We start from the raw sequence: 24,210 nt of genomic DNA, 5'->3' as shown, positions 1-24,210 counted from the left end.
GGAGCACATGTGTTCATCCTAGCTGAGGGATACATTAACATTCTAGCACTGGATGCACTAAAGAAAGCGAACCAATTTGGATACCTTGAAGCAATTGAGACAGGCACAGTGTTTTGTAGACTGGCAGGTTCTATAAGCTTTGGATGGTCATTTCTGTTTAGGAAGTGTAACATCTAACCACATGGCTCATAGACTCCATTACAACAGGGTGCTGGACTAGATGCCTTTGGTCTGATCCAGCAGGGTTCTTAAATAAATTTTCAAGCTCTGTATTCAAAACCAAATAATACTCATGGTGAACAAGGAAGTAGTACAGTTGAACTGCATCAGCAGATGCAGCTGAAAACATGAAACTGTCGAGTCAAGTCATTGGCCCTTCTGACCCAGTACTGTTTCTTCTGACCTGTAGCTGCTCTCCAAAATCTCATTAAGAGGGTATTTCTCAGCCCTGCTGCCAGCCCATGCTGGAGATGCCAAGAACTTCACTGAGGACCTTGTACATTCAGTGTGTTCTCTATAACTGAGCTTTGGCTCCTTCTAAGTTCTGATTTGTTGTATGAGTCAGAGGATGTAACTCGCTGCAAACGTTGGGATTTATTGAATAAATGAAAACTTGTAAAAATGCTTTGGTTAAAGGACATAATAACTGAAGGCAGCAGCTTCCTCCCCAAAATCTCTCATAAATTTATCACCACTTAATCAGGAAAGCTGTAATTTTTCTCAGATGTGGACTATAATTACCATTTCCACACACATTTCAACACTAGAGTGTGTGTTTGCATGTGTGTATTCTTAGATCTAACCAACAGCTCTGCTTTACTTACTTTCAGAAGAAACCTTAATATTTCCAAGATTCCAATGAATTGCCAAACACGTCAGCATCATAGTTTCCCAGTCAAAACAAATGCTTGTTACCCTATAATGCAGCCAGAGATAATTTTTGCCATCTATGCTACTTACACAATTTAAGCATTTTTATTGATGGGCTGAAAATTATTTTCTGCATATGCGGTAAGTAAGCTTAATTTTCTGATCTTTTCTCATTAAGCACAGATTTTCATAGGGTAACGAAAGCTCTTTTTTTCCTTGTGGTGCTGCATGGGATTAAAGGGATTAAATGTTTGACATCACTCTTTTGTCTGTGCAAGAGCTCCACTGAAGAGTACAGTGAGTGGGTGTTAAAACACTGGACTAAGAACACACCCAGAGACAATGAAAGAATGGATGAAAATGGGAATAAGTTAAATATATTGTTTTGCTTAATAGATTCCTAAAGGGAAAACTGCAGCATCTGGATAACAATACCATAAGATGTGGTATGATGTGGATTTTAAAGATTTATAAAATTTCAAGAATAAGTGGATACTTCGAAGAAGAATGAAAACTGGGATGTTTTTACCTCTCCTATATTGCAGTGCCTCATATTATTTGCATCCTCTTCATCGTATGTTGTTTCTTAATAACTGGAGAATGAAAGCTTACTAATGTGGGCTGATTGAATCGGTTTTACTCCTGTGACTTGAAGACATGATCCTTGCAATAAAACTGTTGCTCCTCACCTGTATATGGCCTACTTCTCTTTTAATAAGTCACAGTGATCATCATCATCATTACCACCATCACCATCCTCAAAGGTCATTCATGAAAAGACATAACAGGTGAGCAAAATGGTCACTGGGCATCATGGCTGCTGTTCTGTTTATGTACACTCTGTATGTCTGCCGCCATCCCAAAGATTACTTGCTCCTGGTTTGATTGGAAGGACTATTATTGTGTGCATCCAGGAACAGAAACAGAACAATGCATTCATATAAGCTAAGCTAGTAAAATTTCTTTTTCTACATTTCATATATGTATATTGTGCATGGTCCTATATATAGCATATAGTGATTTATATGTTTACTATAAAATAATAAAAATACAGTAATGGAAAGTAGAGACGTAAAATGCTAAAAAGCTAAGGTGATTGTTTATAAAAGCTTATTTCTTTTCTGTATGACATATTTAGTTCTAAGCCAGTGCTATATATAATTTTTGCATTACATTTGTTTCCCTAAATGTCAGTGGTATTAGCTATTTGTTTCTAAAAACAAAGGAGATATATAATTAGGATTTTTTTTTAATCAGTCTCAAATCTGATTTAAATCATGTTACAGGAGCCTTTCATTTGGAATATAGTTAACTGTGTTCTAATACGTGGAATTATTTTATCAGCATCTCTAAATCCCAGCCTTTAAGCTAGTTAATATATTTTATTCAGTTTCTAGTTGAATTCCTGAACTTAGACTTTTGCTGTACATTGCAGTTTTAGAACATTGTATCCAGGAAAAAGAGAGCAAATCCTAGTTACAAGAAATATAATTTAGGTTGGGAGCTGTATGCTTTGTGCAGGAAGAACAAAATCTAGAGCTTTTCAGTGTTGTTTCCAACAGATTGTGCTCATAAACCACAATCTAGGGAGAGCCGACAATTTTCAGAAGTAGGTTGTTATATATAGCTTGCTTCCTTTTCTCTTCCTCAAGCATCCGCTTCCAAGGCCTGCTGCAGGTGAAAGAACAGATAAATACTGATCACCTGGGGAGAGGGAAATGAGGGAGGAGACAATCACCTCATTGTTTGTTAGTCAGAGGGAGGCTTTATGCATGTGGCACTAGACATGTATACTTTGATGTCCCTGTCCCCCCTCCCCCGGTTCCCTCCCCCTCCCGTTGTCTGAAATGGAAGAAAATCTTTAAGTAAATGCAAGTAGAGATTACATAATAATGGATGTATTTATGAAAATCCAGGGGCTTGTCATGATCCCTGAGGTGAAGAGTTTAGTTCTAGACCCAAAGGTTAGTGCTACGGTATTTAATGTATTTTGTGAAATGAATCTGTTATCTTGGATTTTTTACCAGTGGAGAAGATACTAAGTTAAAAGGCAGGCCAGTGCCAGGTTTAACTTTGGACCAAGCTAGACCTGATGACAAATGCACCTTTTGCATTTAATGTGTACATTAAAAAGAAATGCAAATAGCATCAGATGAGGGGGTACTAATCATTACTGGACACAGTTGGACAAACCCTATGTGGTTTTATTTAGGGATATATTTCCCACCATAGTTATTTGGTGTAGGATCTTATAACTGTGCCTACCGTTTGTCATCATTTTGTCATCAGCATACTTGGTCATCTAAAATGAGATAAAGAAAACATCTGGCACAAAACATCTTGAAACAGGGTATAATGTGGGACAACACACCTTTTACGAACAATGAACTAAAGGCATGCATTGTGGAGTAGAGTTATCCACTGGCCAAGATGGAAGTCATTGGAAGCTCTGGAAATGTAGTGGAGTTCAATGGAATATTGTGGAGTTGGTGGTGCTTTTTCACAGAGCTGGAATATTTTGAAATAAGGCAAACTTTTTGACATTTAGAGATCACCCTAGAACAGGTGTGATAATCTGATATTTCTGGAGGGAAAGCATCTAGGTGGGGAGACCAGGGCATGCTTTTGAAGAGTGCTAGCTATAGTGCTTTGTGTGGAAGACTGTAACTCAGGGGTTGAATATCTGCTTTGCATGCAGAAGATCTAAAGTTCAATCCCTGCCACCCCCAGTTAAAATTATTAGGTAGCTGGTGACAAGAGCGATCTCCTCCTGTGACCCTTAAGTGCTGTTATTAGTCCAAGTATATAATACTGGGCTAACACAACAAGTAGTCTCTTCTGATGCAAGACATCTTCCTGTGTTCCTGCTAACTCATACAGTTATAAGTGAAGTCAGCATTTTTCCATGATCCTATTTAGGGAGCAATCCTTACCTCTCTGAGTGAGCAACTGAGGGGCTGCTGGATGTTGCAGACCTCCCTCTTGGTTCACAGAGGTCACAGACAGAGGAAGTTTGTTGTTGCTGGAGGTTTCCTTAGTGCAGTAGCAGAAAGCACAGCCAAGATTTCTCTTTCACGGTCTGTGTTCCAATTTGTGGTATGAGAATAGAAAGGGCATGATGGGGTGGATAGGAGGCCTAAGATCAGCAGGATCCAAAGCCCTCCTGTGCTCTTGACACATGCATCAAAAGGGGGAAAAACTGTAGCCTTAGAAACCATTTGGACCAATGAGAGGTTTTTTTATGTATATCTGAAGATAGGTTAGAAGGTGTCCCTATCTTTAACTTGGTAGGGATTAAGAAGTGGTAGTTCATTCTCCATGGAGCCCGCCCCACCCACCTCCCTGCCCCTATAGGATTGCTCTGCCCATCATATTAATTTCAGACACAGCTGTGAGTTTAAAACCAAAATGTTAATTCAAAGTAAGGCTGCAGGGCAACGTGGTACCACCCCTGAAGCCTGTTGTCTGCTGCTTATGACACATCTGTGTGTATATATGGGTTACTCAATATTTCCTAGAACTTCCAGTGGTGAACTCAAGCTCTCAGATCATTCACAATTTTTCTCTGAGCCACAGCAGTCCTGATTACATAAGCCACATGCTCCGCTTAACTCAGGATTTGCAGAGTAAGTTGGAGCCATAATAAAGAAATCAATTTCTAAGTACTCATTATATTAACATTCAGTTACGTGCGACCAGGAGTGACCTTTTTTTTTGGTTGAGCACATGACTCTAAAAGGCTCTCCTGTGACATAGCTAGCACCGGAGATTTGGGATATAGAATTCAAGTGATCAAATTGATATGCACTAAGGGCACAATCTTCTAGCGATGACTCTGACTGAGTTCCAGTTAAATTAACAGAAAATATGGACAAGCTAGGAAATACACAAGTGACAGGAAAGTGGAGGTAGTAATTCAGATGCTCTTCCAAGGGCTTTTCCAGACACACTGATGTCCAGTTGATATTATTTTCTTTGAAAAATCCAGAAACCTGTCCTTTGCCATGATTGGCCCAACCATAGAAGTGAACTAGGCAACTGCCTTGAGTACCAGCATTTCAGAGTGCCTGTTTCAGTAATGCTGATTGTCCTGGGGAAAGAGCTACTGCCAATACTTTTTGTCCATTCTCTAGGTGACATTGCCTGCATTCCATGGGGTTTGACTAAGGGGTTTCTGATCACTGTTGGTGATGAATTCACAGATGTTAAAAATGAATGTGAGAAAACAAGGCTGCTTTCCTTAATGTGCTGCCGTTATACTGCTTAGCATACAGGAAGAAACAAGGGGGGGGGGTATATTTTATTTTGCCCAGCAAGAAACTCTGGCTTGGTTCTGGCATTCCATTAAAGGAGTACTTCTGATGTACCTGAGACCTTGAGCAACCACCAACAGAATAGATAATACTGGTCCTGATGGACAAAAGGTGCTTTCAGAAAGGATATATATATATATACACACACACACACATACACACACACACACACGAGAGAGAGAGAGAGAGAGAGAGAAAGGGCAATAATAACCAGTCATGCTTAAAGGCAAACAAACAGATAATAATAGATAGATAGATAAATAAACCTAATGTACAATCAACCTGTATATACAGCTGTAATATAATACCACATTCAAAACCTTGGGTTGTGTGCAAGCAGAGAAGACGCAACTTTCCTGTGAGGTTTCTGTAGTGGTTTCTCACGAGTAAACACGCTGTACTCCGGTCTGCCTGTTTACAGGTTTATTGTGCAAGAATTTACAGTGCAGATCTCAAAAGTTCATGTCCATCTTAAGTCAGTCTCAGATTCCGGAAGTGGCACTTTGCTGGAGCGCCCCAGCAAAGGAACTTGTGCACCCCCAGTCTCCTCCTTCCCTCCTTGTGTTTCACCCCTCTACGTAAGTGGGGCAACGGAAATGTCGTTGCTCTCTCCTTGCTAGTCTGGCTGGGTGAGTGTCTGGGCTCTGGAACATCCCTCAGCCCTCTCCCCTCCAGGCTTCCCTCCTGCGGTGCTGGGGCTCTGTGTCCTTTGACAGCCCCTGCACACACACCCCCCCCCCCCGCTGGTCTCTGATGGTTCCCTGACATTTCCCCAAGGCAGCTTTGCCTGAGTTACCTGCAGGATGAATGGGGCAGCACTGGCAACAGCCAAATTTGTGGGCATGTTCCATATGGTCTAGAGCTTCTGGCATTACCAGAGCAGTGTGTGAAGTAGCCACACTACCCTAGGGTGTCTCCCATGCTGTTGAAGTAATGTTCAGAATGATCCCTTGGAGTGGATGAAATTGATGAATACTGCATCCAGGGAATAGGAATTTGGTCCACATTTTTTGGTTGGGGGGGCAGTGCAGGGAGTTGAATTACTGAAATCTGTCCCTCTTCAACACGGTACAGTCTCTGTTATGATACATCCCACGGGGGCAAGTTGTGAGACTGACCCCCAGGTTGGGACGAAGCCTGCGTGCCCTCCTGGCTACTCAAGTCCAGGGGCACACTGATAATATGCGATTGCTCTCCAGCGTGAAGAACAACACACACAAGCCATTAAGGCTAAAACTACTTTATTGCAGATAAAATGCAGAGTATGTCTCTGCTTGCCAGCTCAGATAGTCAGAGCTGTGCATAAAAGTGTCTAGCATCTCTGAGCCAGAAATGGAAGTAAGATGCAATAGTACAGTACAAAAACATCACGTGTGTGAGAAAGCTGGAAGGACTAGTGGCTTTCTCACAGGATGAAAACAGACACATAGTCATGTGAGCCTCGCTGCTGAGGCTTTTGCAGCTCGGCTTGTAATAATATCACAACAGTCTCATCATAGAAGGAAGAACCACACTAGTTTGCCTGTTTGGCCTCCCTCCCTCCCTCCCTCCCATCCTCTCTCTCTCTCTCTCTCTCTCTCTCTCACTCACACACACACCCACACACACACACAACTTCTACAGGAGCCACTTCCCTGTGCTGCTATCTGAAACACTTGACAGTGAATTATTGAGAAAAGTATGCATACCGGTATGTGAAGAGACCCATTGCTTGACTCCCCCTAATTGTAACCAAATCTTGCCCTATCAGTATTCTAAAATCAGTAGATAAGGGTTGCTGCCCTTCCCCTCTCGAATTTGAGCCTTGTAATAACAACAGCTGCATATGGGCAGTGGATCACAAGGGTTTTCCCCACCTAGGTTTGTCGTATGTCTGGGAAAACCTGAATATATCCTCCTTTTGGGGGCCAACATGCCCATCTAGGCAGGTTTTTACATTTTAAAGGAAAATTCCGGGTTTGGAGTGGGTGGGTTTTGAGCTCAGGTGGCTTGGGCTGCTCTGCACGCCGTGGCCACAGCCAGCCCAAACCAAGGAAAGAGATGTGGTGACAGCGGCCTCACATGCCTCTTTTCCTGGCTCGGGCTGGCAGCAGCGCTGTCCTCTTTTTTGTTCTTCAAGATATGGCAACCCTAAATTAGCACCTCACTGGCTCTGCCCATACCTTCTTGAAATTAATTGTTCTAGCAGCCATTTGGAAGGCAAGGCAGGTTGTTATTTTAAACTGACCTGTTTATATCATTCTGTTGCTCTGTGGTTATTGTATGGTGCACTCTGATTTAATTGTTCTGCTTTTAGTGATACTCTGTTTTAATTGTTGATTTTTAAAAACAGCAACTCCTATATAGATCACCCTCAGAAACCTCTGGCAACATGTGGTGGGTTATACATTTAATTATCTATTGTTAATGCAGCAAACGAGAAATTAAGATGAGGAAAATTGACAGCACTAAAGTACGGCCCATGAAATCTGAGCAGCTTCTCCGTATAGAGGACCATGATTTTGCAATGAGACCTGGCTTTGGAGGTAAGTAAATTTGCTTTTTCATACTTGTTAATTGTTTTTTCTCATGTAGCCAACTGCTTGAGCCTGGGCCAAAGAGGTCATTTAAAAAGAGAATGGTATGTTTAACTCTATTTATTCTTCCCCAAGGTTCAAAAACTGAAAACAACTTAGGATAAAACACTACTTGGTATTTAATTTCTAGCACTAGCAAATCTTCCAAAAGAATACTTTGCTAAAGTAAGGACTGCCTAGTTTCTTCTGATTCCTGTTTTACACCTACCATGGAACCTGCGTGTTTTACCTAAGGATGGAGATAGACCCGGGTAACAGCCATAGGGAATTCAGCCACTGTTACCTTTATTGTTATCTGCAGGTGTTGTTGCAAGCTAACACCTACATAGCACTCAAAAGGGCCACATTTGAATGTCTGCTACCTCCTCTCCAATTCCATGTTACTCCAAAACTTCATCTAACATCTGCCCCCAATTTCCTCCCACCCCATTTGCTGGTTTACCATCTAGCCTGAATTGAAGAGTTCTGGCGAACTCAAAAGGTTGCATACTATTTTGTGATATTTTACTGATAATAAGGCCTACCTTACAGGGCTGTTGTAACAAAGCGGGTAACATGTTGCAGGGTAGAGTGCTGCTGTTCAAACTTTTAGCCAGTTCAGCCAAGTCTTTATCCAGGGTATATTACATTTCATTCCCCACACCCAGCATATGTGTCCACTGATCCTTGGATGAAGCATGGCATATACCTTTAATAAATAAATAAATTGTCAGACTGTGCTGAATTCTCCTCCCCCATGTGTTCTTTCTGTATATATTTTCTGCAAAACTTTATACACAAAACCTCAATGCAGTTTACAAAAAGGTAAAACAATAAAATCAATGAAACTTCACAACCATACTTTAAAACATACAATAGTTAAAATATTAAAACAGATTAAAATTACCTCAACTTTCTAAGCATCTGGGTAGACATGTCTAAACAAGAAGGTTTTTAGCAGGTGCTGAAAAGAATACAGTGAAGGTGCCTCCTCAATCTCAATTGGCAGGGAGTTCCAAAGTACAGGTGCTGCCACACCTAACAATCAAGTCCTTACAAATGTGGAATGGGTATCTGCTGATCTAGGCAGTCGAGTGACACATGTGGGGTACAGCGATCTCATAGGGAAACTGGTTCCAAGTTGTTATGGGCTTTATACGCTAATAGTACTAGATTGAACTTGGCCCAGTAGCAAACCGGCAAACAGCGTAGATCTCTGAGCACAGGTGTTATATGCTGACAAGGCCTCACTCCTGTCAGCAATCGTGCTGCATTTTGTACAAACAGCAGCTTCTGGATGAAGCATGAGGGAAGCCCTACATAGAGTGCATTGCAGTAATCTAGTTTTGAAGTAACCAACACAAGAATTACTATAGCAAGGTTTTCCTGGTCTTTCCATATTTATTCAGGATTGGTTTCCTATAATTTTTTAAAAATGAAAAGCCAAAGTTCAAGGAAATGTCTGTTTATTTATAGAGTGCCATCAGCACACATGGCACTTTATGGAGTGCAAGAGGGCGGGTTTCTGCCCTGAGGAGTTTACACTCTAAAATTTGACATGGGGAACATGGTATCTTGATCCCATTAGCTGACAGTAGCTGCAGAAGCGAAATGATGGCATACTTGCATAAACACAACTATTGTGGCATCCTGAACTAAGGCTGCTAGACATCATAGCTGCTATTTTCAGGACCAGAGGCTGCATGACTTTAAATACCAATTGCTGGGGAGCCTAAGTGGAAGCAGGCTATAGCACTCAATGGGAACAGAAGTCTGGACTGGACAGGTCTTTGGTCTGATCCAGCAACATTCTTAAGTGCTTCTTTCTGCATCCTGCGGCAGAAAAATTTATGTCCCCTTCCCTGTTTTCAAGTTTTGAGAGAGAAAATTCAGTTTTGATTTGTGGATTGTAGAAGAGCATATGTACTCTGAAACAACGGAGAAATCTGAAGCAATGCCAAAACCTTATTAAACTAAGTGGTTAAACTTTTCTGAATGGCTTTTAGTTTTGATTTACTCTAAACCACCACTCTCTGAGCAGGTTGTCGTTAACAAGAAATATGTGTGTTTGTACATACCTTCTAGTTTGGTCTTTAATGACAATCTTGCTGTAAGAGGGTTTCACAAGGTACCTACCTATTTTTAATTATTTAAAGCAGGTTTTTAAAAAATCCACATACATCCATTTCATGGTTGGTACTTCTCTTTTCTTTCTTTCTGAAGGTTCTGTTAAACTCTCTGATCATCACATTTATTCTCTTTGTTATGTTCAAGGGTCACCAATACCAGTGGGCATTGATGTGCAAGTGGAAAGTATTGACAGCATTTCAGAAGTTGACATGGTAAGCTTTTCATTTTTTCTCCACAGCAGTACTAGTATCCAGAAATTTGACTAGAAATCAGATGTCGGAAGACACAAGATTTTAGAAAGCAAACTCTGCTCTTCAAATATTGATGTACCCTTGCTCACTCTGCTTGCCAATCCCTCCCCAAGCTATACCCCACTGGAGTTTTATCTTCCCATCCCATTCAACTACTAAAACTCATCACCTTCCCAACCTTATTTTTGAAGCTTTCTCTCTTCTGCAGCCCCATTTTGCACCCCTTTTTCTGTGCAACCCTCCTTTGCGCACAGTCTATCCTCTTACCAATTACTTCTCCTTCTCTCAGGTTTTCTTGCCCACTGTCACCAGAGCCCTAAAACTGTTTCACACATGCATACACATCTACCTTCCTTCCTACCTCCCATATTCCCCATCATTCCTCCAAATGCTACCTCCCACTCAATTCCACATGCCTCTGTCCCAATTCCTCCCTTCTCTTCCCACCCTTCTCACCATCAGAGAACTAAAACTGTCCCACACACAGAGACCTTCCTCCCACATGACATTTACTACAGACATGAGTCCCCTCCTTTTTCTTTCTTCCCCATCCTCCTTCCCTTGTTCCTGCCTTTAGAATCTTGGGAAATAGCCCATGAAAGCAGTGTTATGGCAGACTACATACAATGTGGTTTATTGTTTATATATTCCTCTTTATTTTCTTTATATAAAGGACTTCACAATGACTTTATACCTCAGACATTACTGGAAAGATGAGAGGCTGTCATTTCCTAGTACCAGAAACAGAAGCATGACTTTTGATGGAAGACTAATAAAAAAGATCTGGGTACCTGATATATTTTTTGTCCACTCCAAAAGATCTTTCATCCATGACACAACTATGGAGAATGTTATGTTACGTGTCTACCCAGATGGAAATGTGCTCTTTAGCTTACGGTAAGCACAATGCTCTCTTATCTTCCAGTCGCAGGAAACAAACATAAAAGTGAGAAGATACACTAGCTCAGGGAAAGTCAGTGTGTTGTCCCCCAGATGTTGCTAGACGATAACTTCCATCTTCCCTATTTGCCATGCTGGCTGGGACTGATGGGAGCTGCAGTCCAGCAGCATCTGGAGCGCATGATGTTGATTACCTCTGCAGTAGCTCATTGTGAACCTTGCAGAAATTATAGGCATTGCAGGTTTATTCACATGGCACTTAGAGCCCATGGCATAGTTTGGTCATCAGCTGGGTGCTGAGTTTCAGCTTTATGGCCACAGGTTCAGAAACCTGGGTGGCTCAGGTTTTGTTGCACCATTTCTGCTATTCCTGTCTTCTCCCACTTTAGTTCATCCAGTCACAGAGGCTCTTCAGCTGCCTCTGCCCTCTGAGGTGAAGTGGTGGCAATCAGGAAGAGCCTTTTTAGCGGTGTCCCCCCTATCTGTGGAATACCCTCACCAGGAAAGATTGCCTAGTGCTCACTTTGATGTCATTTCAACAGCAGGGAATTTCAAAAAATAATTTCCCCCAGGTTTTTTTTTACCCTTTTAAGATGTTGAGAGTTAAACTCTCGTTCTGCTCTGCTGAGTTATTAGTTGCCATGTTCTGCTGCTATTTTAAATGGTTATGTAATTATTTATTATTGCATTATTGCAATGTATTTTTATTATATTTTTATTTCATAAGACATATTGTGCAGTATTATCCAAGCTGGTGCTCTCCAGGTGTTTTGGACTACAACTCCTATCAATCCTAGTCAGCATGGCCAATGGTTAGATATGATGTAATCCAAAACATCTCAAACACACCAGTTTGGGAAGGCTGATTAGTGTCTTCTAAGTATATCATCTGGAAGCCATGTGGTTCAAATCTCACCTCAGACCCTCCCACCCTGCAGATTAGGGATAATAATACTCATTTACTGTACAGGATTATTGTAAATGTTACTGAGATAATGTGTTTTGAACACTCCCAAGCGCTATACAAATGCTAAGAAGGATGATGATGCTATGTGATATAAGAAGAATGCAATATATTTCTTCTAAGTTTGAATGTAATTGGTCTGATAACCCAGAGGTTTACCTGGCAATTAAGTCCTCTTAGGCTCCAGGCTTTGTACACCCAAGGAAGCCATTGGCTTCCTTATGCTGGGAAGGATTAAAAAAGGCTTCTTGGTTAAGCTTGGTATTTGCAAACAACTGACCTGGCTCTTGTGAGGCCTTGCATGTCTGTTCACTGGATTTTAATTTCAGGCTGTAGTCCCAGATACTTTTCTCCTGCTTTTCACTCTGCTCATTCTGTAAGGCTGCCCAGCCTGAAGACAGTACCAAATGGAAACCCATTCTGTCTAGTATGAAAATTGGATAATATAAATTAAGCACCAGATATATGGTCCAATTCAGTGAATTATTCCACCACAGCTGCAGTTTGGGATGCTCAGGTGATGGAAAGATCAAGACTACTAAACTGATGTACATATACAAATGTACAGTAAGCCTGCAATTTACATGCATTTAACTTGTGTGCATTCAGCTTTACGTGTGTTACGAAAAAAACTTTTTAATATTTTTTTAAAGGGGTGGAAAGGGAGTGGGGTTCTGAGAAAAAATGACTTTGGCAATCCCACCCACCAATGAACCCAATAGGTTTTGACTACCACGCAATTTTGGCTTTAGACACAATCCCCGGAATGTAACCCCTGCATAAGTTGCAGGCTTATTGTACGTAGAACTATTTCTGTTTCCAAAGACAGTGGGAAACTGGGGGAGAGGAGCAGAGATTAAAGTAGGAGAGAGTTTCTACCTATAGACCCCCAACTCTACAGAAGTATAATGAGGAGTGAGAACTACTGCTCACCTCAACCCCAAGTGGTGAGTGTTGCCCAAGTACGGTCCCCTCATATTGCTAGAGAAGTTTCCTGGCAGCACAGGTGTTCCAACGCACAGATGTTCACTCTCTGCCAATGTGGGAGGGAAATTATAATGAGGGGAGGCAGGGGACTTGAGTTCTGAGGACACAAGCTCCTCTAACATGCATCCCTGGAGCCAGATCCACCCCACCAGATCCTTTTGTTGAAGGGGAATCGGCCATTGCTGCCAAAAGGCTTGCAACAGATGAGGAAATTGTGCTCCTCCATGAATTTTCCTAATTTTTCACTTGATATACATTACTTCTCTAGATACAAAAATGATAAGGCCATTATACTGAGCCAAAAATAAAAACGTAATACCCCCACTGGAACCCCTCATTCATTGACCTGAAGGCTCTCATACATAATGAAAATGTTGATATGAATGGTCAAGCCTATCCCTTTGTTTTGCTTTATTGCTTTTCTGACAGAATAACAGTTTCTGCCATGTGCTTCATGGACTTCAGTAGGTTCCCACTTGACACTCAGAACTGCTCTCTAGAACTGGAAAGCTGTAAGTTTGGCTTGGCTATGGTATTGTATGTTCTACATGTATGTGTTTTTAAGTAGGAATTATTGGAAGTACCTTACCTATACTTAAAGGCATATGGCGTCTCAAGGACTTGGGGGTCTTCAAATACTCTTTGGAACTGGATTAGTAAAAAAGCAATGGATATTTACAAAAGAAGATAGAACACTCCCCCTCCATAAGCAAAGAGGGAACTGTATTGGAAACCTCTGTCATTTCATATGTCTGATTTCACTTAGGTATAATTTTGTATACCTTATTTGCTATGTAGTAAATGGCTGTGGTCTCTTTGAGGACTTTGGTAGCATAGAAGAGGAAGGTGATGAATGGTGATTTTAATGAAACACAAAGGTTTCTGGAGGACAAAGTCAGAATCTGTCATGCCATAGCATCCCTCTCTTGCAGGACATATTTTTCCTGGCCATCAGAAGTGGCACACCAGGCCATGTTAAAGCATGAGCAAGTCTTGCCCTGTTACTCCACCAAGTTTCTTAAATTAAAAAGAACCATCCTATGACAATGACAGGTTCAAGGCGAGGTTGACAAGGATAGTAAAGGGTCAGGAAACCATGTCTTGTGAGGAGCAGTTGAAAGAGCTCAATAGGCATAGCTGGGGGAAGATGAGATTAACAGGAGTTTGATAGCAACAGGCAAGTATCTGCCATACAGAAGATGGAGCAGACTTGTTCTCTGTTGCTGCAGAGAGAGGAACTAGAACCAATGGGTAGAAATTGCAGAGATGCAGATTTCAGGTAAACGTTAGGGGAAAGTTCCTAATAGTAAGAGCTTTTCAGTGGTGAAACAGATTGCCTTGGGATGCGGTGGGCTTACCGTAGATCAAATTGGTTATAATCCCCTCACTTACCTTGCCCACTGTTATGGGCTTCATATGAAAGGAATGAGTCAAGCAGCCAAGCTGTCTTCCTGTTCAGTCTGGTGTTTTCAAATGCTATCTAGGTAATAAAATGCAATGTGAGTTAAGGTGTAAATCAAGAGGAAAAAGAGTCACAGGCAAGTGATAGTCTGTTAAGTTTATTTATTTTCCCACAGATGCCTACAATGAAGAAGACTTGATGCTGTATTGGAAGCACGGCAATGAATCTCTTAGCACAGATGAGCACATTTCCCTTTCCCAGTTCTTCATTGAAGAATTCAGTGCTTCTAGTGGGCTAGCATTCTATAGCAGTACAGGTATAGCACAGACAGTAATAGATTTTCTTGTTCTATCTAAATTCCTTTTGATCTTAGCAAAGAATAGCAGTCAGTGGAATGACTGTTATGAAGGAAACCAGTTCAAAAGATATATTTTTTCCGCCTCCACAGTTCATGTATCTATATTTTGATTTTCCTATTAATTTTTCTATGTGACACATGCATTTTTTTGGTATATCTAAAGACCTAGAGCCATTTCAGGATTCATACTGAATTTCAATTTTGTTTCATCTACCCCCACTGTGCATGGTATGTGTAGAAAATTAGAAGAGAACTGTAAAAGGAATGGAAAATAATTGAAATTTTATTGTCTCTGTATCACAATAAATTACATAGGGGAAAGGAGCATTAAGAAGTATGTTAGTCTGAAATTAATTGCCTCACAAATTTTAGAACTTTATATACAAAGGCTAGAATGGAAAGTGTTATCATGTTCATGCTTCAGGTCAATGAACAGTGCAACCCCATTGCATATTGCAAACTGTGGAATTACCCCATTTCAAAAGGGATTTGCAGTGCAGTTGGAAGAGAGGGCACTTATGTTCGAAAAACACAATTCTAACAATACAATCATATGCATGTGTACTTAGAAAGAAGTCTCACTATGTTCAATAGTGCTTGCTCCCAGGGACCCGTGAGTAGAATTGTAGGCCAAATGTCTTTTGGGCATACAGAACCAATTTCATATTTCTTTGGATCCAGGCTATTCTAATTTTGTTTTTTATGCTGCAGTGAATAGGTAGGTTTTTAATTCTCCCCGTGCTAACCTGGTGTAATCATAATGTACAGTACATATTATTCTGGATATATTACTTTCCTATATTCAGGCAGGGTGGGATGTTCCTGTTCTTTATATGCGTTCTTCTGTAACCAACAACTTTCCAAAACTTAGGATGAAGAAAGCCAACATTTCCATTGGGTTGAAGAAGGGCCAGGCTGGAGCTTTATTCTCAATGCAAATTCCATTGTGTAGGGGGCCCTATACAGACCAGGTCCTCAGTAAGAGAGTGGAAGGCTGCAGATACAGATTCGGATTGCTCTGCCAAGTAGGATTATTAGAGTAGAATTTCTACTACAATATAATGCAATGTGATTTTCATTATAAAAGCAGGCTTTTATTTTTGAAGCTATGTTTTTCTTCCTTTAACAGCATATGTGCTGTTCCTGCAGAATTATGCTGATGGTTCACTAGATGGCACTGTCTCCTGTGTGGTGCTGCTGATTCAGTAGTCGGATGCTTGGTTTAACAGCAAAAAAGTGAAGCTAATGAAGAAACAAGAACAAATATAACCCGAGAATTTATTATTATGAAATATCCCTGAAGCATTTTCATAATGGTAGTACTAATCATGCAAGACATGGTCAAATTCCTTGTGGATTAACTGCAATTCTGTTGTTATCCTGTACTTGTATAGCATTAAAAAAAATAATCCATCAATTAGTGGTGTTTTGGGTCTTCCAAAGTCATTACTTTAACAAATGAACTGGTTATAGATTCTACCCCACATACACAGGATCACAGGTTTGGAAAGGACCCACTTATAACACTATTTAAATAGGTAAAGGAGGTGGTAAATGTATGTATATTAATAAGTCACAGTTCAGTGGAGGGAGAACAGAATGTGGATGTTAAGGAATATATTTACATATTTCAACAGGTTGGTACAACAGACTCTTCATAAACTTTGCCCTGAGGAGACATATTTTCTTTTTTGTACTACAATCCTATTTCCCATCTATGCTGATGGTGATGCTGTCATGGGTCTCATTTTGGATCGACCGAAGAGCTGTTCCTGCAAGGGTATCACTAGGTAAGCTCTCATCTGCATATATTTAGGGTAGGCCTATAGTGGAAAACACATTGTAGCAATGGGGTTGTGTTGGCTTTATAGGTAGCTCACAGAAGTATATAATCATTATCTTACTCTTCCTACATTATCTAACATTTATTTCATTTCTGGTAGAAGGAATTTAAGTGTGCTTTGCCTAGTTTTGCTATACCCAAAGTCATTCATTAATCAGAAAGAGCTGTGAGATGCAGCAGGCGGGGAACTGTCTGGAGAGTTAATTAACTCAACTCAGCATTTCTTGTGAAATCATCTGTCCTGGAGGGAGATTTCACTTTTGCTTTGTGTGAAAAAATGGCTGACCTGGTCAATAAACCCAGACTTACTGTATTAGATTAGTCATAAGTGACAGTGGTAGAAAATATGTTTTTTACTATGTACTTTGTACTATGTACAAGTTGCAGACATTTTCTATGTATGTGAGGTGGTACAATGTACTGATATTTGTGCTCACATGCATCTCAGTACATACTGTCAAGTGCCAGTAACTAGGAACCTCGTGGTTGTTGAGCGGAGTCTGTGTGTGCTCTAACTCTGAAGCCTTGGTGGCAAAAGGGAAGAGCAACGTGCAGCACCAGCCCTGATGGCAGGCGAAACAGAAAGCCTCTCAATTGGCCAAATCTGGTATACCATACTTTTCCGTCTATAAGACGCTCCCATGTATAAGACCATCCCTATTTTGGGGGACTATAATTTAAGAAAATGGGGGAGATGGCTATATTACCAGAGTTGTTGAGCTTTTTTGGGGGGAGGATTGTGCAGAGTTTCTGGGCTTTTTTGGGGGGTGGTGGTGCAGAAAATCACCAACCCTAAAGACAAGAGCTCAGAATCACTCACGTCTCAGAAGCCGACAAGCGCCTGCCCGTTTGCAAACACAAGCCGGAAACCGAACACTCAATTGCTGCATTGGCAGCCAATCCAAGGCAGCCCTTGACACAGCAACCAATCTCTCTCCCAATTAATGCAGGAGCAGCCAATCCAAGGCAGCCCTTGACGCAGCCAACATCATGCACCAAATTGCCACTTACAAGCTGCAGCTCGCGGCTGCAACCAATCACCCGGTCCCCTTGTATTAGGTGAGCCCCGTTTTTAAACACTATTTTGGAGTAAAAAACCCTCGTCTAATACACCGAAAAGTACAGCAAATACTACATGTCTGGAAGCGAACAACTTTCTACTATCTGAAACTGTGGGTGACCCTGGAGCTACCATCTGCCCTGGAAGGGAAGCTGCTCATATAGCATATTCCCTTGTGGGTCAAACAGCTTAGAGGGATTGTCATTGAGAAAAATGATGCAGGGGAAGGGTTAACCCCCACATGTACATCACTTGGTGGACATCTCCCTAGAACATATGAAATTCAGCCGTCCTTTTACATTTTTAAAAGACCTAATATAAAAGGAAACATTTTATGAACCCAGCAAATAATATATGTTTTCTACTTAAATTATTCACCATGCCACTACATAGGAACCATGCTACTTAACCCCTTTCTCCCCTGCCACCCCTTCAAGGATCAATGTGGCTAATGTTGAAAAGCATGTTCTTTAATGGGTATTAATACCCTGTTCTGAGAACCACTGTTTCACCATATCTTCACCTAGAATGACGCCATCCTTAATTGCTAGAGATTTAAAAGGGAATGGTTGATTTCTCATTATTCATTCTAACAGAGCAGTACAGTATTCCAAGAAACTGAATTTGTGGTGTCTTGCTTCTTACTTAAGGGATACCCTTGAGGGCCATTGGGTTAAAAAAACAACAACCCAGCACATAGTTTGTTAAAATATCCATTAAAGAACTATGCTTTTAAAGTAGAAAAATAACTTCTTTAAAATTAATATTTTATTATTATAAAACAAAAGCATAACAAATACAATTAGGAGATACACAGAAAAGAATAAATATGGAAAACTAACAGTAATTATATTAAATAGGTAGTAAAGAAAATCCATGTTGAATTTTATCAGGTAGCAGTAAGATTCCTCCAAATAGTAGGGATATTTTGTTCTGAAAGGTGACAAGAAGACTTATAAGAAAATGTAAGCCAGAATAGTCTTGACATCATATTTGCCTGGGATTTGCAGCTTGGCTGAAAACCTGGCCCTTCTACACTGGAAATATGAGGCTTCCTTGACTCTGCATGTTGCTCCACTGAGAAAAATGGAGCTTGGAAACATCTTTCAAGGAGAATGTTTTCTGTAAAAGAGCACTTAAAGGCTTGGGCAGGGGCGTAGCAAGGGGGAAGTCTGCCCCAAGTTTCATAATGGAGGGGGTGACAAATTATCAAGGAACAATTACTGCCCTACTAGGGCGGTTCATAAAAAACTTTTTTTAAATGCCTGCTCCAAAGGTCTTATCTTACTATACTAGGGATTATATAGCTATATATGAAATTTAATGCATATCGGTTAATAGCTTGACCCTCCTCCACCAAAATAGCTGTTTACTTGGCTGTTTTCCTATGTCGTGAAGGCTAAAATTTCAGTTCAGTGGAGCACTTACTGTTCCCAACCCTAACCCTGTGGAAAGCCATCTAATTAGACTTTAATTTGATTTTGAGATGTTTTAGGAGGTAATATAATTATTGTTTGATTTTATACCAATGTTATGTATCTGATGTTAACCACCCTGAGCCCGACTTCGGCCGGGGAGGGCGAGATATAAATAAAAGTTTATTATTATTACTTGTTATTATTCCTTTGTAAGAAAATATCAAATAACGTAAAACCATTTTTGCAGGGGGAAATCAATGGGGGGGGGACAAGAAATTTTCCACACCGGGTACCACCTGACCTTCCTACGCCTCTGGGTTTGGGAAAGACATTGTCCTCACTAACCTTGTGTTGCCACTGAGCCTTGTACGTGGGTTGAAATCTGGTACCACCACTACAAATCCTGGGTATTCAATTCAGTTATTTTGTCATGTGATATTTATATATGTCATGTGCTGATAGAGGAAGGAAGTTAGGGGGCACCAACCATTTGTACACACATTATTACTGTGCATATTTTTGCAAAATGGAAGACCTTATTGATGCTGTCCCTTCATCTTTTCTCTCTCTCCTGGCAGGTATAACTACTGTGCTGACAATGTCAACCATAATCACAGGAGTAAGTGCCTCAATGCCTCAGGTGTCTTATATCAAAGCCGTGGATGTATACTTATGGATCAGCTTTCTCTTTGTCTTCCTGTCTGTCATTGAATATGCAGCTGTAAATTATCTCACAACAGTGGAAGAAAGAAAACAGCTGAAAAGGAGAGGAAAGGTATACACTTGCTTGTGTTCTACTCACAGAAAACATTATCATTTGTGATGTCTGTGCTGTGATTTGTGTTTCACAGTCCTTAGGCATTTGGGAAGCCTGTTAAAATGGTGTCTCTTCTTGCATTGTGTTCTAGAACTCCATTATTTCACCAAGTCTTAACCAAGGATTGCCTACTTCTCAAACAGTATTACAGTTAAACTCTTTTCTTTGTTAACTTCTGTAGTCTAACCTTCAGCCAGATGGTGCTAAGGTTGGCTAACAACAAAAATAAAAGAAAATATTATAATAAATATATTTATAAATGTATAAATATTTCTAAATAAAATAAAATAAAATAAAAATACTTAGAAAAATATATAAAACCAAGGCAGGAAGAACATGTTGTTGTTGTTGTTCAGTCATGTCCGACTCTTCGTGACCCCATGGACCAGAGCACGCCAGGCACGCCTATCCTTCACTGCCTCCCGCAGTTTGGCCAAACTCATGTTAGTAGCTTCGAGAACACTGTCCAACCATCTCATCCTCTGTTGTCCCCTTCTCCTTGTGCCCTCCATCTTTCCCAACATCAGGGTCTTTTCTAGGGAGTCTTCTCTTCTCATGAGGTGGCCAAAATACTGGAGCCTCAACTTCAGGATCTGTCCTTCTAGTGAGCACTCAGGGCCAATTTCCTTAAGAATGGATAGGTTTGATCTTCTTGCAGTCCATGGGACTCTCAAGAGTCTCCTCCAGCACCATAATTCAAAAGCATCAATTCTTCAGCGATCAGCCTTCTTGATGGTCCAGCTCTCACTGGACCATCTGGACTTTATGGGCCTCTCCCAAAAAACTTAAACTCTTGGCAGCCTCATATTGGAGAATACAGTGGATGCTTGGGTTGCGTTTCGTTACTTCCAGGTTCAGCTCGTTGCGCAACCTGAAATCGCGCAACCTAAAGCGGCTGTAACCCAAGGTATGACTGTACAGTCTTCCAGGTAATCTGGTCTCAAGTTGTGTTGGACATTGTAGATCACAGCTAGAACTTTCAGTTATGCTTGAAAATGGATTGGGTCAGTGAAACAGTTGTAAGTCCGGTTGCAGCATTCTGAAGCAGTTCAAGTTTCCACTCTTCAAAGGCAACCACAGCTCGTATCTGAAGAAGTGTGCATGCAGACAAAAGCTCATACCAAGAACAAACTTAGTTGGTCTCTAAGGTGCTACTGGACATTTTTTTTAATTTTAATTTTATATATTTCTACTGCGTCAGATCAACACGGCTACCTACCTGAATGAAAGCTGCAGATAAGTCTAGCTGAACCAACTAATTTGGGTGGATTATTTTGTGGTGGGGGAAGACTTGTACGTATCATGGACTGTATACAGTTAAGTCAGACTTGGAGTAGATTCAATGAGTTTGTCACTAATTTCAATGAATACGATTTAAATACCATTCTGTTCTTTTCTTTCTAACTGTTACAGGTTAGGCTGACAAGATAGATCATGTTTATTTGTTTTATTTATTAATTTTTATACCGCTTTATATTTTTAATAAAAATCTCAAAGTGGTTTACAGCATATTAAATCAATAAAACATTAGCTGGGCAATGTTCCTCTGGCTCATGAGGAGCCTCTTCCAGTGAGACTGGTGAGTGTGGGCCTCGCCCCCTACGCCAGGTGGAAAGGGTCTTGCAGGGAGCGGCCTTCACGCCTCACAGCGAATATGAATGTGATATATACCATTGGTAAATAACTTTTGTTTTCACAAATATTCTGTAGTGTTTATTTAAAAAGGTAACTACTAGGGATCCTAGGTTGTTGTCATAAGAGACACATAGTTCCTGTATCTGTAATTTGAATACAAAACTTAACGTCAGAATGTTACTGGTAATTGAAGACTCTTCCACTTTTCTGTCCTACATGAACAACTTTCATATTGTTAGACAACAAAGCACTCATTGGTGTCACTTGTGAAAGCATCCTTGTTGCTGATAGTCTTCTGTTAAAACTGTTTCCTGTATGTGGGATTAAAAAGAAGCACTTATTCTTCAGTCATTTTATTTAACCAGTAATTGTCCCTTTTTTCCTAGGCTGCTGGATTGTATAATATTGATGCAGTGCAAGCAATGGCCTTTGATGGCTGCTATCACGACACAGACACCACTGACATTGACCTGACCACCTTTTCAGTCCCTTCTGAAGAAAGTTCGACACGAGGGCAAGCTCCCAGCACCCCAACTCTAGATGCAGCTCGCATCAAGAGGAAGAGATCCTTGAAAGGGAATGTGGGCAGGATTATTTTGCAGAACAATCATGCCATTGACACATACTCCAGGGTTATATTTCCTACTGTATATATTGTATTCAACTTTTTTTACTGGGGTTTGTATATATGAATTATAACTGATAAATTTTTCATACGAGCACACCAGAAATGCATAGTAAAATACACATTCCATGATCTGTGTAAGAAGAGATGCTTTTGAGTTTGAACAAGATATTATGGTACCCAAATAACAGGTTTTTCTCCCTGCTTGCAAAATCTATTATCTAAACTGGAAGTCCCAATGGCTCTGATGATGATAGATGGTTATAACCTAGTTTGTACGACAGCAGTGAAAAATACCTATTTCTGCTGTGTGGTGCACAGGACTGGTAGTCATGCAGCTTCCCACAATGCAGCCATCTAGCTTACAGAACTATTTTAAAGCTGCCAAGAGGGGATAGACCTATATCATACAAAACCTAAATCTTCACTCCTCTGCCAACGTTGCTCACCACTCCCACCTATGATCCAGACTAGTGTTAAACACTCAATGCTAGGATCTTTCTCCAAATGATTTCACTCTTCACATTACTTCTTGCTTACTTAAAAATATATAAAGCTCAGTAGCCTTCATTCTTGGATGATTGAAGACTGATGCCAGTTAGGAAGCTGACTAGGAGCAAAATTAGACCTTGTGCTGGAGAACCTAACCACAGACTGCCTGAGTTGTTATGGTGGCAGCTGGTATTCTATCCAGCCATTGGAAGATGCACGTTGTGGAATAACCACAGATAATCAGTTTTAATTGAAGGCTCACAACAGGAAACTATGGTAGAAATCTCTGAAATAGTAACTAGTATAAATGCTATTCTGCTCTATTTAATTAAGGCCAAGTAATTTCAGTCACTGCCATATCTGTAAAAAATATGGTGGCAGCCAACAGTAGCTTTACAGTCCAATCCAATGCATGTTTATTCAAAAATTAGCTCGGGTTGTTTCATTGGGACATTATTCCATATAGGTATACATAGGCCTGCACTCAAAACTACACATTGCAAGTATTCTCTTCTGGACCAAAGCAATCTAGGGAGACTGCAAGTTTAAGTGAAAAATGGCAGGCAGTTATATAGGGGCTGTTTAACCCTTCTTCCTCTGATTATTTTTCCATCCCAATTATCTCAAGTGTTTTTTTCAAAGGGTGGGGGAACATCCAGGAAATTATAAATGAATATGTGTCCTGTCGTGTTTGATTAGTTGACTGAGGAACTCTCCCATTATGCTACAAAATGGACCAATTTCCTCAAAGAATAAATACTGGGCCTTTAAAAATGTCATAAGGAGGCTGCAAGCACCTGTCGCTAAGTAGGGAGAAATCTTACAAAACATGTGAACCCCAGATGTAAAGTGGAATATTTTATGGTTTTTTACATTTAAGTTCTTGTGAACCTTATCTCCTTGACACCTCTTTGAAAACCATGCTGGAAATTTTTCTCTGTCTTGCTTCTGAGCCAAGTCAAAGATCCCATATAAGGTATTAATCATATAATATATATCAGAATAGAACTGCTATTAAGTTTAACCAAATTAATTGCAACTTTCCTATTCTTTGGGCTCATCTATCCTTACCTTTGCTCTGTGCTTTTTAGGCACAGGTCCAGGCTTTCCATGGAAAACCCAATTGCCATTTGCTCCGATTCAGCAGTAGAACGCAGACCTTGCTGGGCAAAGCACTGGGACCAAAAACACACACCACACATACACAAACACACTCCGACAGACCTGGAAAGTTGAGAGCTGTGCTTAGAAACATGGCATAATGTTGTAGGGTAACAATAAAACGAAGTGTGGATGAACCCTTTGTTGCAATCACTGTATCACACACACAGGAGCACTCCCATTCATTGTAATGGAACTACTCTAGGGGAAATGGTTTGTAGTTTTGGACTTCTGATTAATGTTTTATAATTTTGCAATTCAATGTGCAGTATGGAAATGTCCGTTGATTAAAAAGATAAAAATATGTGCAAGTAGTGGGTTAAAATAAAGATTTTGTTTTAAAAAAGGCATTCTCTGGAGTGTGCATTTTTTCTGATGGTAGGAGGAACTGATCTCCCTGTTTAGAAAAGGGTGCTTGCCTAGAATCTC

General features: G+C 40.5%; 1 protein-coding gene across 4 annotated transcripts; it reads left to right on the top strand.

Moving 5' to 3' along the window:
* The first annotated feature begins 890 nt into the window (after positions 1-890).
* Positions 891-22,271, top strand: GABRR3 (gamma-aminobutyric acid type A receptor subunit rho3). Of its 4 annotated transcripts, none has more exons than XM_033146761.1 (10): positions 891-1,011; positions 1,590-1,658; positions 7,596-7,708; positions 10,013-10,080; positions 10,793-11,016; positions 13,400-13,482; positions 14,548-14,688; positions 16,368-16,520; positions 19,630-19,826; positions 21,890-22,271. In XM_033146761.1, the coding sequence occupies exons 1-10, from the start codon at positions 1,007-1,009 to the stop codon at positions 22,193-22,195; spliced, it is 1,359 nt and encodes a 452-aa protein (XP_033002652.1). In that variant the 5' UTR covers positions 891-1,006; the 3' UTR covers positions 22,196-22,271. The 4 variants fall into 4 exon arrangements, with proteins under 4 accessions (XP_033002652.1, XP_033002651.1, XP_033002653.1 ...); XM_033146760.1 differs by having other exon boundaries at positions 1,416-1,658; XM_033146762.1 differs by lacking the exon at positions 1,590-1,658.
* The last annotated feature ends 1,939 nt before the right edge of the window (positions 22,272-24,210 follow it).

The sequence above is a fragment of the Lacerta agilis genome, chromosome 4, assembly GCF_009819535.1.
Source record: "Lacerta agilis isolate rLacAgi1 chromosome 4, rLacAgi1.pri, whole genome shotgun sequence".
NCBI classification, from domain to species: domain Eukaryota; kingdom Metazoa; phylum Chordata; class Lepidosauria; order Squamata; family Lacertidae; genus Lacerta; species Lacerta agilis.
Note: the sequence above shows the minus strand (reverse complement) of the source record. Positions and strands in the feature narration are given on the sequence as shown.

What these genes read in the sequence shown, in the direction of transcription:
- GABRR3 (XM_033146760.1), top strand. Translation starts at nt 1,528, where the DNA reads ATGATCCTTGCAATAAAACTGTTGCTCCTCACCTGTATATGGCCTACT. An exon ending in GCATTTCAGAAGTTGACATG is followed by an intron (nt 10,081 to 10,792) that starts GTAAGCTTTTCA and finishes CTTTATATAAAG; the next exon opens with GACTTCACAATGACTTTATA. An exon ending in CTCTCTAGAACTGGAAAGCT is followed by an intron (nt 13,483 to 14,547) that starts GTAAGTTTGGCT and finishes ATTTTCCCACAG; the next exon opens with ATGCCTACAATGAAGAAGAC.